General features: G+C 40.3%; 1 protein-coding gene across 3 annotated transcripts in view; it reads left to right on the top strand.

The window, feature by feature from the left end:
- The first annotated feature begins 2,629 nt into the window (after positions 1–2,629).
- Positions 2,630–14,283, top strand: part of LOC105831010 (myb-like protein P) — a 32,539-nt gene continuing 20,885 nt past the window's right edge. For 2 of the 3 annotated variants that reach the window (XM_012670813.3, XM_012670812.3), the window contains exons 1-2: positions 2,630–3,214; positions 10,700–11,030. In XM_012670813.3, coding sequence (XP_012526267.1) covers positions 10,860–11,030 — 171 coding nt within the window. In that variant the 5' untranslated portion in view covers positions 2,630–3,214; positions 10,700–10,859. The remainder of the gene's footprint in view (positions 3,215–10,699; positions 11,031–14,283) is intronic. The other variant, XM_036286539.1, reaches the window with a different exon arrangement.

The raw sequence follows: 14,283 nt of genomic DNA, 5'->3' as shown, positions 1-14,283 counted from the left end.
TTTGTAGATTTAACTGGAGACTAGATGGAGAGCAGAATATCTCGTCGAAATGTATAAGATGATAGAACGCATAGAAGTTGAATGCAGGAGAGGTAGATTTTTTCCATTAACGTGCAAACGTTTATTTTATAAATACTCGTGATGGAAAAACTGTAAAAAATATTTACTCATAAGAAGATTATTCGATATATGTATAAAAGTCGCACTTATTCGTTAAAAAACTTATCTTAAAAGTTATCGTTGTTTAAATATTTTATTTAGTTCTGTTACTTTTACATTTTTTCACCGCATGCTTCGTGAAAATTACTTATCCTGCATAAGTATTACACATTCTACGTTGTTCTCTGGTTTATTGTTGCACGATAATTAGAATTCGTCGCTCGTATAATTTAGATTTAATACCATTTCGTAACCATCGATTTTTCACACTTGGTCTCCGGCGTTTACCAAGTTCGTCCCCGATCGGAACTAACGATAATTGGAGAGAACTCGGAAGTTCTCTGTCCCACGCTACCATCCTAACTCTCCGTCTGAACTTTCCGTCATCCGCGAGACTCGCCGCGGTAGCTCTCCAATTGCCGCGAGAAAGTAAAAAGCGCATAATTAACGGACTCCTGGGGAAAATGCGGAACGTGCTTTTAACCGCGCGACCTTCTTTTCGGATCAATGTCTGAATTGCACTAAAATTTAACCGCAAAACAACCGGTTTATTCCGGTATCTGTAATATTATTCCACGTTACTCATGCGCATTGTTCTTACCGCGAAGCAATGTTGACAGTTCAATCAGTAATTCTAATTAAACTTTAAAATGAAACAGAAAGGATATCTGAAAGAGAAATCTTTATCACAGTGTAAAGTTATAAATAATTTGAATTATACTGTTTATATATACAATTCTTATCCTTTGAATGTGATAACTATTATTATACAGATTCTTTTATTTTTTGAAATCACATATATATTATGCCTTACATCGAATACATTTTAATTCATATTTCTAAATTCTCGTACATTAATGGCAATCATCAAAAATTGATATTTAAAGCGGTACGCGTTTGCAACGTCACAATTAAACATTGTCATGTGTTGCACAATGCAAATTATTTTCGATATAATATACATTATTAATCATGTCGTATAATATTAACTTTGATAAATAATATTAATTATTGATATATAATAAGCCGAGAATACAATGGAAAGTTGACATTGTGCAACTAGCCGTATGCCGCTCCGAGAGAGAACTAAATCGCGCTGGATAATTAATCCGCATCACTTGTTTGGAACGCAAAACGCGTGTATGCCGTCATCCGTACGTGCATATTACGTGCTACCATTTTTCACAGAAGTAAAAACACATACCCGTGTCGCACGCGCGATTAGAGAACAACAAAGGTATGCAATTAACGGTATGCACGAAAACGAGGAGCACATGCCCGCGGCGTTTCTTCCTCGCGAGGAAATTCTCCAATATATGTACATTCGCCGAGATTATATCATTTTAAAGCAGCTTACTCTTTCGCTTAATTATATTTCTTGTCCGAATTATCTCGACGTCGCTTTTTTTTTTTTTTTCCGTCGCAAACTCCGCGCGCTTCTCGCACGTGAACGCGCGTTTTATAACATTTATCCGTTGAAACGGAATGGGGAAAAAAATCGATCGCGTTTTTTTTTTGCGACCTGCAGAATGCGTTGACTTAATTTAACTTCTTTTCAAATTATTTCCGTACCCGAGAACGAGAGGAGATGAGCGATATTACCAATAAACATTATACGAACCAAACAACTCACGTGATGCATTATAGTTTAGCTCGCATATCGACAGACATCCATTTTAGTAATCCTGTAACTCTAGGAAGAAACGTGTCGAAATGAAGCATGAAAATCTTTATTGAATTTATGGAAATCATGATCGTGGAAATGTTTTTCACATCTTGCGTTTTAAACGATGAATATCTGGCTCCGCGATCTCGTAATTTTTCCCGTATAATCCGGAATTCCGAGAGGAAAAAAAAGATAATACGCGAGACGTTTAAAACTTTTTTCCCTCCCTCCCCCCTCCCCTCTTTATAAGTTCGAACTTAGCAATATCAAGTACTTAAATCTTTTCTCGTGAGAGAGAAAAAGGAAGTTATCTCTCAAGAGGTATGGGATCTACTTGAGGAACTCGGGATATTTAAGAAAAGTAGTGAAGGAGCGAGCGAAAGAAAAGTACGAAAGAAGGAAGACTAGCAAATATTATGGCAGCGACAAAACAATCATGAGGATAATCATATATTGATAACAGCCTTTACGACGACAACAACGAGGGATAAGGGCAACGAATATCCACTCGTTAAAAAAAGAGGGGAGGAGAGATTGCGAGCAAACGAATTAAGCTATTATTTGTCGTTTCTCTTATTTCTCTTTATTCTCCACGTAAACGTGATTCGAAGTGAATTGTAAAAAGAGAGGACAGGGTAATTTCGCTGAAACGCGGCTCTCCGTTCTCACCATGCGTACGCTGCGGCAAGCAAGCGTGCGGCAACGGAGGTCCGGTGAGGCCGGCCGAGACAAGCGCGGGGGTGGTGTGCGCCGCGACGCGCCGCGCCGCGCTGCGCGATATACACGGCGCAACGCGGCGCGGCGCGACGCGGCCACCTCGGTCACGCAGTTCGTCGACGAGCGTCGGTCGTACCGTGTGTTCGCCGCGTGCTTCTCCTCTCTTTCTCTCTTTCTGTCTCGTTCATCGTGATCCCGCAAAAGTGGACGGCTCGCGCTGACACCGATCGGGGTCTGCTAATCCGATCGCGTGACTTTCGCGCGTCTCCGTTCCCCGGCGCGTTTCCTCTCTCTCTCTCTCTTTTTTTTTTTAGATTAAATTTTATTTTATCTCGATTTTAACAGCCTATAGTGAGAGAATCATCTCGATTTATTTTTTTTTGTTTGTTGTCTCGCGGTCGATAGGCCGGCGTGTCGAGGGGGTGTCGCGAGTTCGCGTGTTTGTTCGATCGCCGCGATTTGCGAAACGCACCACCGCTGGCCGTGCTGTCGATTAAAAAAAAAATCTTCGTATCAATGAAACGTTATTCCGCACTGTGGTCCGTCAGTTCGCGGGCATTTGACTGATCCTACGGGCGAGCCGAGCGAAATCGCGCGTCTTCGCGTTACTTTTAGGGATAAGTTTAATTTAAAAATTTCAAGTTCACCGACTTCGTATGAGCGCATTACTAAGTGAGTAGCGATGAACTCTTATCAGTTGGGGAAATTGAAGGAGAGATAAAATAAGCAAAGGGTCGTTATAATTTACTTCCCGCTGGGTCTCCCGATAGATAATGGGATGCTATTTACTTTCAATGATATAATTGTAAGATTGTGTTTCTGGCATTTCAGATATTAATAGTCTAAAGTCCGAGAAAGAGGAATCTAAAGAAAAGTTTTGAATTTATTTGCTTGCATTTTCGACTCGTTTCTTGACTTTGTTTGTCTCTCGGAGAATAAAAAGAAATATTTACAATATTGTATTTAATGTAGCATCCAGTATCCAAAATTGAATTATGAAATAATTCAATTTTCTTAACGTCATTTGACCTCTTTACTCGTCGTTTCTAAGTGAAACGAACTCGAAAAGCTTTGAAGCTGCTACTTGTATTTTCGCAACTAGAGAGTATCTTGTTTTTTTAGATATTGCCCCGACAAAAGAAGCTGTGAGTCATTATAACTGTTTGTATTTCAAAATGCGGATGTAACGTCATTTTCTAAATCATATTTAATTTTCCTGCAATGTAGACTTTAATTTAAAGTTGAAACGAAATAATCAAAAGTACTCGCAATTAAACAATATGCTACATTAAATCTTTTATAAACTTAAGAAAGTTAAATTTTAAAAGAGAGTATATTTTCAAGCGTTCTAAAATATTTAATTTTTCATGTTTATTGATATCAAACCGATTTTTAGTTTTATAATAATTGACGATTTTATAATAATGATGATCTTTAAAATCCTAATTTTTTAAATCTTATTTCACGTTTAATTTGCCGTTCTGAAAATAATTTCCTGAAATTTTTAACAAGTAAATTGGACCGCTGTTAGCCAGCAAACCTTTCAATTGCAAGAGCGCCGTTTGTATGAATTATGCATCGAATTTTACATGTATAACGTGTTAGACGTAAATTACTGTCACATTCGTTTCCACACGTAGTTGCTCAGCTCGGGATTACACTACTTGAAATCACGTTACCGTGTGGTAGACAGCTCTCCCAGGCTTGATGCAAAACTTGGAATTGTATCATCGAAATAACTTTACCAAGTTCGATAGAGTTACGATTCTCGGCAAAGCGTATCTTCGCTTACCCACTACGTCACGTAATGGTACTGGTACTTATCATTATATGCATGAGTACCTATTACGGATCGACCGCGTTAATTCGCTCGATACTCGGAGCAATTAAGGGATCCTCCTTTGAACGATATTCTTTACGTAGAAATTGAATTTGATTAAAAGAGTTGCAGTTTCATGTTTGCACAATCGTACTTAATTATTGAAATTTACAAGCTTATTTATTAAAAGGAAAACTTTGAAGACATCAAATATCTATATTAAACGAGATGCAGGACGAAAGTGAGCCCTTGGCATTTTATAAACCTATTAAAAGAACTAATTCGTATTTTTTGTACTGTCGGAAAAAAAATGTTTTTTTTTTCATTTTCGACATTGTAATTCAAGATAGGTGCAATGACGGATTAAAAGTCTCGAGTGACTCATTAGTAGTCGTCGCACTGAAATTTGTCGTGGAAGGGAAGGAAACTCGAATGACTGGAGAACTGGAAATTTTCGGTGCTTCCGAAACTCCATCATTGAATTAAGCTCCTAAATTGTACCCGCGTTCGCGCACTCCGCCGGAATTGGAAGTCAAGCTGACACTCGCGGAAACGAAACTGAAACGCACAGCCGCATTCGGAGATTATATTTCCGGAATTCGTCCATCCGAGGAGTGCACCTTGAATCGCGATACGTACAACTTTGATGAGCCAGGAAATGGAGACGAGACAAGTTAGTCTCTCCCCGCGGAGGATGCCATTGCCGTTTCCGCGCGGCGAAATCGCACCGGACGATTTTACACGGTACAAAATTGCCTGTTCTTTGTACGCGAAAACTTAATTTTGTCGTGCATATTTTGCACGCCAAAAGAGAGGAGATTCTGCGACAAAGGAGTATACACGTTTCAATTTGTAGAAGATTTATAAAAGAGAAAAAAAACTTCGAGCTTTTTCCGTTATATTTCCGCATAATGTGCAAATTACTAAGCACTATATATATTGCAAAAATATATGCAATGCCGTAATATTAAACTGATATTAATATCGATAAGAATCGAACACAAATAAAGAAAATGTATAAAATTAAGAATAACAATATCGTTCACCATCATTGTTTACAAGAAGAATAAAATGGTATAAGAAAAGAATGCAATATAAGTTACATGGGAAAATTTTCATACCCCGCAGATATAGAAAGGAGAAAGACCTTTACCAATTTTTTTTACATTTACCAATAGAAAGACCTCTTACGCTTTTATGCAATATTATCGTTGCAGCTGTTACGCTCGAGAGCAGACTGAAAAAAAAATGTCAAAACCGCATCGCGTATATCGTAACGCTTTAACCCAATCTTTTTTGGATTTTATTTTTCAACGTGACAATTTCGAGAAAATATTTAGAATATCCGTTGGAAGTATTTTTCAGAGAGGGGATATTGCTGCGGAAGAGCGTTGTGCGAGGAAGATGGAATTTTCAGTTATAACTTCCAATATAAGATTTACGGGTCCTTAAGATCCCTCTTTTCGCGAACCTGCGAAATTGTTACATAAAAAAAAAAACGTCCCTCGCGTTTTCCACGGGGGAGGAATCTCCGTGGTGATGATAACAGCGCGTGAGAAGCGGTCGTTGAATCTGATTTTCCTGTTTAGTTCTTGCCCGGTCGCCACGGGGAACGTCCTTGGGAGCATCTCGCTGCCGCAAAATTACCGTTCGTTCTCTCCTGGCTTCCTCCTTGGCTTCCACGTGCAACAGACGAATCGTAAATTCCATCCGGTCGACAGGCAAGACGCTCGAAAGACCCACTTCGGCGTACGCGCGCCGGTCTAATTCATTCCGAGTCGACACACATAGGGTGTGTACACGACGTGGCGACGACGCGCGGGGGAGGAGGGGCGCGAATACCGCGAATTGCATTTTCAATTAAAAACCCGTTTACCGTTCCGCTCGTCAACCCGCTAACCCCGCTAATGCCCCGCTCTCGTTAACGTTTTACTAATTTACGTCAGACGTAAGAAGCGTCAGCTCGGATATTAAGATGTTGCGCATGAAACTGTCGTTCTCAGGTTGATCTTCAATATAATTTTTAAAAGAGACCCGCGCTTTATTGGAAAAAGACTCGGTTAGGCTTTTCGTTTGTTTCTTTACGATCTCCGTACGTTTGACCGTAAGGCGGAAAGGTTCAGCGGTAAAAGACGGGTTAGGAATTAGAGATAAAGGAAATTCTCTCATATATGTAAGATCTCTCTCATTCTACTCGACTCGTTTATTTACTGGCTTCGTGCACTCTCTTCGTGCACGCCGGTATTACGTACGGCCGGCTGCGCTTTTCTCCAGAGTGTTTTTAACTTTAATCCCGTCTAACTCTCTACATCAGGCTCACGCGCGCGTGTGTTTTATCGTAGCGGAAAAATTGACGGAATACGACGCCGTAAGCCGCATCTGTACCGCATAATAATAATCGAGCCCGATAAAAACCTGTTGAATTCGCTTCTCTCGATTTCCGTGATGAAATTATTCGCGTGTCTTCATATACCTATACGTTAGATGTAACTATTGTAGCGGAGAGAGAGAGAGAGAGAGAGAAAGGATGTCATTTTATCAGACTTTCGTTGAGATGGGCGGATCGATCCTAAGAAGTGGACCGAAGAATCCACGGATGGAAACTAGCTCATCGGCTCTTTGAAAGATGTCCCCGTGCAATTTACTCTCATCCCCCTTTCTTTCATTAAGTCGATTCAGGCCGCCTCGGTTGGACCCCACACGCGTCTAAATTTCGACGGCCTCTTTCTCTCTCTCTCTCCCTCTCTCTCCTCTCCCTCTCCCTTTCTCTTTCTCTTTCTCGCCACGACTCGGGAAAACCGACTTGGCCGACGTTTTCGCGAATTACGCCGAAATCTAATTTGCGCGCCTCGCTATCCGGGCTTTGCATGCCAAATTGGATAGCCATCAACGCGCGCTGTCGCGCAAAACCGTCGTCGGCGTTGTCGGCTACGAGAGACGTGGCCACGCGGCAAGGCGTGTTCTCTCATTTCCATAAATTGATATGCACTTCTGCTTGCGCCCTGTGTACGAGTTGTCACGCCGCGCTGTATCGCGCCGCGCATCATGCCGTAAACGCGGCAACTCGTTTAACCATCTTGCAAGGCACAAGTTATATACGGTGTTCCGTAGAGAATATTTGGTCGCCCGAATAAATTTCTTCAGCCGAGAAAGAGAGAGAAGCAGAGAGAGAGAGAGAGAGACGGGGAAGGAAACATGACACACGTAACTCACGTAAAGCACAACAGTTTTGTTAATATTTTACATGCAAAAAAAACCCTACATTCATAGTAAAAAATATATGTATATTCGTATATATAAAATATAAGTTATATTAGTATTTATAGAATTTTTATGAATAAATTATATTCATTTTTAAATGTTGGAAAATGTGTCATGTATTCTGGGTAAAATTCTATACTTTAATTTCTTCTAAAATATTTTTTTAGGTATACTTTTTATACCATATTTTAATTATCAATCCGATAATTATCGGATTGATAATTAAAATGTGGTATAAAAAGTATTCCTAAAAATATGGTATAAAAAGTATACCTAAAAAGTAATATAATTATAAAATTAAAATTTTTATATTGACATGTGACCGTACGTTCTATACTTTGGTATACCGCGAGATACAATTTGAAGCAAAGTTTAAACTAATTAGGATTCTCTCTCTCTCTCTCTCTCTCTCTTTCTTTGTTTTATCTAATATATTATTTTTAACTGAGATTGAGTGAAAATAACGATTTGTATTTCTTAACCGGGTGAAAACTCGATTAGTATTTGTTTCGACCTGCATTGATGCGTCGCTATTATTAACCGTCTGAACTATATTCGGATATATCCGTTCTAAATATTGAAAAATTCTTAAAAAATTAAAGAGTTCTATATTTCGATGAAAAATATTGACTGGTTGTATTATTAGAATAATATATAATATGTCTGTATTTTAATAATGTAACGTTTTCTTAAATATTAGTAAAATCTATTGTGAATCATGAAACCGAAATGTTACGAAATATGTACACTTTATTCTAGTAAATTGTGAATTTTGATTATTACATCTCCTCTCAATTCACGGTCAATTTTGAAAAGAACGTGGTTAAAAAGTTCAATTTTAGCAGGTATTCTGATGAAATTTTAACAGGGTTTGTCTTGAAATTTCATCCGCGACTCTCAACGAAATGATGTCAACGTAACTTCATTCTTCGGCTCCTAAGATAGAGCCCATTATTGCGCCTTATATTCCCACTTTACAAACGAGGAGCGAGAGAATTATCGGGTCACAAGGCGAGGCATGGCGCCAAGAGAGGCAGGCGTCTGCCGCCGCCTCCTCCTCAGTGTCGAACTTGACGAAATGCCGAATCGTAATATCGAAAAGATTTCGAATTTCCAGCGCAGAGTCGAACGCGCTTTCAACGCGGCTCACTTTTCATCCCGCATCTTTTGCGGAAATGTCCATAAATCCGGCCTCATATCGATTTCGCGCGACGTCAGTTCGCTTTTTTTTCTGCAAAGAAAATGAAAAAATTGTAGATTACTTGACGTTGAATATTGAGGAGAATGAATATTGAGAATGAAAGAAGGCTCGAACGATGAAAGGTCTGAATGATAAGCGACTAAAATAACTACAAGCGCCTTTGAGATACGTTCCGTCTATAGAAAAGGGTTCCCACTTTTCTATCGGATCACAATTGAGTGGCAGGTGTGTCCCCACGTTACTTCAAAGTTATTCTTCAACGAAAATGATATACGGTTGGTTCGCCATAGTTACGTAAGCGAAGACGTTGCCAAGTTTTTTTTTTTTTTTTATTACAAGTGATGAAATCGTCCAGTTGCACACATTCTTTACTGAACGTCAATTAAACTTTGCCTTTTTATTTTGATTTTAATTTAAGATTTTAATTTAAGAATTAGTTTCTCCAAGGTACATGGACATTAAAACTTGAGAACTAGCGAAAGTTTGCGAAATTTGCTGTCTTATCGTGATGGTTTCATTAAGGGAGAATCAGATTTTTGATGATTATATGAAAATTTTATTCGCTTTAAGTATCGCCACTCCTCCCGATATTTTGCTGCAAATTATGCGTCAATTTAGATCAAAAGTTAACAATTATAAAATTTGAAAAACAAGAAATAAATATATACATATATATTTCTTCGAGTGCTATATTTGGAGTAAATATTTATAGACTCCGTTCCACATAAAGCTGTAATGTGAATACATATGGAGTTATAATGTGGAAAGTGACGGGATATCCGTGCCTTTATCTGTCTCTAGTTCGTGCGATATAGTTCCGTGCTTTACGTGCATTACGGCGGGCGATTCGATACGCTACCGTCCTGAATCTTTAAAGCGCTACGTGTCGATTCGTGTCAAGTGGCTTATAAATGGAAAGCAACGTACTACACTCGCGCACCGTTCAATGGTAGATTTATCGATAGGTGGTCACTTCGGACCTTTAAATCTTGAGGGATTCCCACAAATTATTCCTCCGCGGATCTGCAGTGTTCTGTAACATAAAGCGTTACGCATTAACATTTCAGCAGAACAAATGCAGATTTTAAAATATTTAGCAAAATCTGCCGATAATTGTTAATAATTGTTTTCAATTTTAAGAGGAGACATATAAATTATTCCATTAAATCAAGATATTATTAATTTCTCGATTATTAAAATTATCAAAAGAGGAAATTTAATCCGATGAGATTTTTCATAATTTATTGCGTAAAGATATTGTAATGTAACATAAAATATTTGAATTATTTTCCTTTTTCAATTAACGAATTATAATGGCGTTATGTTAAATTCTGTAATATTATATCGAACACACGGGTAGAATAGCAGATAATATTCATTTGCTTTGAGTAAATATCGCATTATCGCCGGTGCGTCACCAATCGCTAATTACGAAGAGCATAACTTCAATTATAGGATTAAATTAACGGAATAAAATAAATAGAAAATTCATAGAAATAATGAGAAATACCGCGAAACTAACAATAGAACGTTATTTTTATCTTGCAAAAGTTTTTCCAATATTTTAATCCGAATAATATTATTCAATTGGGATAAGCTCTAAAAAGTTATCGATAAAGGTTTTATAGTTTATATTCTCCACATCAAATGGCATCCTTATAAAAAGTTAAAAGACGGACGAGATTTGCCCTTTATACTTTTGCTCAAGGAGATTTTTTGAAAACTAGAAGATATCCCCCATATCTCGTAGAGGTTTGTGTGGCCTCTAAATTCACCTCGCGACATACATTTTTGGGAGGGAATACTCTCCTAACGAAGCAACATGCAACCTAGCGATTTTGTTAGCGCGACGCAACCCACCGTTTCTTTTTCAAAGCCGCCGTTGTCCCGCCGCATCCGTGAGAGTTGCTGCGCGCGAAGGGGAATAAACGAGAACATTTCCGACAACGTTGGTTTTTGCGTTAACGTAAATCGCGTAGAAGCGAAACTTGGTCGAGCGTGCGGTTTTGTTGGCTGCGGTCGATGCCACTGCGAGGATGCTGGCGTGCGTCTATCCACGTGAAAACTTCGAGGTGAAAACCGTGGCGGTAAAGCTCCATCACGGAAAATCCAAGAGGAAGTCCAAGTCTGTCCCGTCGGTGAAGGAAAAACTTCCTTCGGACACCGCAGAGACGGAATGCAACAGCGGCGAGCGAACAAGCAGCGAGGTAAGGTTCTACTTTGGTGCACTTCGATCGTCTCTCGCTTTTCGCTCTGCCGACGCGGAGAGACTTGCACATGTTATACATACTTCGAAGCTTGGAAATAAGATATATGTTTGCTCCTTCTATCTATCATTAAAAGTACTGAAAGATTTCTTTAGATTTAATAACATTTATTAAAGCAATGAAATATATATGCTTTGGAATAATCCGAACAAAATTGTTTATTTGAAAAATGAAGCAAATTATTTGACTGTTTATTAATGCTCTCTGCGTAGAAAAACACATTAAGAACATTGAATTTTTTAATATTTTATTAAACATTCCACAGGAAATTTTAACGCTTTCTTAGTCAAGTTAAAAGTCACGTTGCAACAAAATTGATCGGAACACCCATTTACATGTTATAACATTATTTAAAACATATGCATCAATTTCGCGCGTCGTTAAAACTTTGTCATTTAAAAGTTTCAGTTATTTTACCTTTAATTAAACCACACACACACACGCCCGAAATATTCTAGCTTTACGGAGATGATCGGATAAATATTGCGGAAAATCGTCCCGTCGAATCCTTCGTATTTACATTTTTATCAGTGTACCACATACCCTTGCTTAAGCGAGTGTAATCTCCATAATTGCGGGCTCTGCTTGCTCCTTTCTCGGCTCAAGTCCCGCTATTGTGTTTTCTACACTGCTTTTACACGTTTTCTTACTTTCCTCTGTGAAGCGTTAGCGTATTCTCTTTTAATCAGGAAGTAAAAAAAGATGTCCCTAAGAGAAAGAGAGAGTAGATCTCATTAGTGATGTTTGTTACTTTATTCATAGTTCCATTAATCTCTCTCTTTTTCTCTCTCTCTCTCTCTCTTTTTCTAATGAAGTGTAGCGTTGCAAAATGTATTAATTTTCACATTATTTAAGAGTAATGCAGAATACCTCCGAGAAGTCACGAAATATTTCCCTCTCTCGGCGGCGAAATATACAAAGGGATTGCCAATGGAAATTATATTAAAACTGATAATCGTAATTGAAGAAGGGCTTCAATTGAAAATGGGGCGGGGGGGGGAAATATGGAATTAATTACGTAATTTCATTTTTCACTTCCTGTCTTTCACGCGGGAATGACGAGTCGTGATTTCATTAATTTCACGAATGGATGCCTCCGAAAAAGGAGGAGCAGACCTCAGCTCTCCCGAACGGCGCGGCGGCGCTTCGCCGAAACGAACAAACTGCCGGTTACGGCTTCTTCCGCGCTACCTGTTTTCAGGCTCCTCGAAATTAATTTTGTACCGGGCGGGGGAGGGTGGGGGGATAGTCCGGAGGCGGATCATCCCCCGGGGGATTATCCGCTCCTACGAGAATCCGCTTCTATGAGAAATTTCTTTTTCGTTTACGTGTTCCCTCGGGGGAACATCTTTTTCGCAACTTTCCCGCCCATTCACGCACGGAAACGAATTCTTGGGTTGGTTATCGGCCGGATAGAGAAAGAGAGAAATTATCTTTTTTCCTTCTTATATTTCTTTCTGAGAAGCTGGTCAGATCAATTGGGGACGACTCGGCGTGAAAGGATTGCAACCGTCGCCGTGGTGCTCTTGCGGTGCGCGCAATTATCTTTTGTCGTAAAGAGTATTTTCGAAGATAAATGGATAAGGGGAATGTGAAGAATTTGTACTTCGTATAAATTAAATAGATAACCCCGAGGAAAGAATGGCATTTTCCAAGATTTTCATTACTGGTAATCGTAACATATATATATATCTTTTTATATTTGACTTTTAACACAAGCGCAGAATACTTGAGAACCTGAATCGTCGTCTGACATGTGAAGCGCGCGCTATTGGTAAACTGCGTTCGTCAAAGAGAAAAAAAAATGCCACTGGGACACGCGTGAAGCATGAAACGTGACGAGTGTGTAACCCAGAAAACTCCGAGCGTTCGTTTTTCACGAGTTAAAGAGGCATAACGTATGCATCTCTTTCGTGTATGCGTGTGTGTGTGTGTGTCACAACGAAACGACGGAATAATTAAATTGAATGGGATCGAAGGCGATTCGTTCGTTCATTCTGCCGGCGGGGCTGTCGGGGGGGGGGGGGGGGGGGAATGGCTCCCTTTTCATTTCTCGCCGTTTCGCTGTTTGCCATTCTCGACCGCGCGCTTCGTTGGTCTACTCGAAACAATTAACTGTCACGCGAGCGAGCGCGCGCGGAATGAAAAGAGGCAGAGAGAGACCTGGAGCCGGAACGACGACAACGGCGGGGGCGTTCGTGTGTTGTTACATTATCTTCCAACGCGCATTGTCCGACATAGCGCGCGATACTTTCGCTGTAAACTGCCGCCTCGAAACTACCGCTCGATTCGCGTTTCGCGGGAGAAACTCGCGGAGGAGGAGGATTGTGTCACGGCGAAGATTAACTTCAACAATGCGCGTATTGTCTGAAGGTATCGGATATTATACGGGACTCGCGCGCGCGCGCCAGCTGCCCTACTCCAACTTCCGACAGCAGACGCGCCTCGGTGATCCTCTCTCCTCTCGTTATCCGTTATACTTGAATAATACACGAGGCTTCCAGAACTTTGGATCCGCGGGGGTAACTTCTTGGGCGCGAGCTGTCTTGAAAGGCGAGGAAACGAAACTCGCGGTCTTTCATAATTTCTCTCCACTCTCCTCTTCCTTCTCCTCCTCCTGATGTCGAAAGTACTTTTGTTCCGTATCTATCTCTTTTAAAATTGTATTCGGTACGCGGTTTCGCGAGCGAGAGAGTGCGAAACGTCGCTAATTCGACGTATGAATGTGAAACGAGACACGTATATGATTTATCCTAAGTGACGGAGAAACACTTTTCTCCCGCACTGTGCGGTTACAAATATCGGGAAAGCGGGATTTACGAGTTTCATGCGCCCTCGCGACCACGTTGGACGTATAAGAACGCAGTGAGAAACGCGGTAAAGGGATAAATGTCGCGAACGCAAGCGTATTTCCGCAAGAATGCGTTTTATCGCGAGGTAAAGCGGGAAAATCAAGGAACGGGAGGAAAAATCCCTCTCGACCCTTTACCCTTTATTCGTTGTCCGCTCGAGAAATATCGACGTATCTTCATCGCGCGCGGTGCGCGCATTTATGTCGTCCCGTCCTGTCGGCCGACGCGGCGGCGGCGGCGTCGGGCGCACTTTCATTGACGTACGAAGGTTACGCGGAGTCCTTGTCACGGTGGAATTCGAAGGGCCGCACGCCGACCTTGGGATTCTACCTGGTATCGGA

Source organism: Monomorium pharaonis, chromosome 5, assembly GCF_013373865.1.
Source record: "Monomorium pharaonis isolate MP-MQ-018 chromosome 5, ASM1337386v2, whole genome shotgun sequence".
NCBI lineage: Eukaryota > Metazoa > Arthropoda > Insecta > Hymenoptera > Formicidae > Monomorium > Monomorium pharaonis.
The sequence above is the reverse complement of the archived record's forward strand: the minus strand, read 5'-3'. Positions and strand labels throughout refer to the sequence as shown.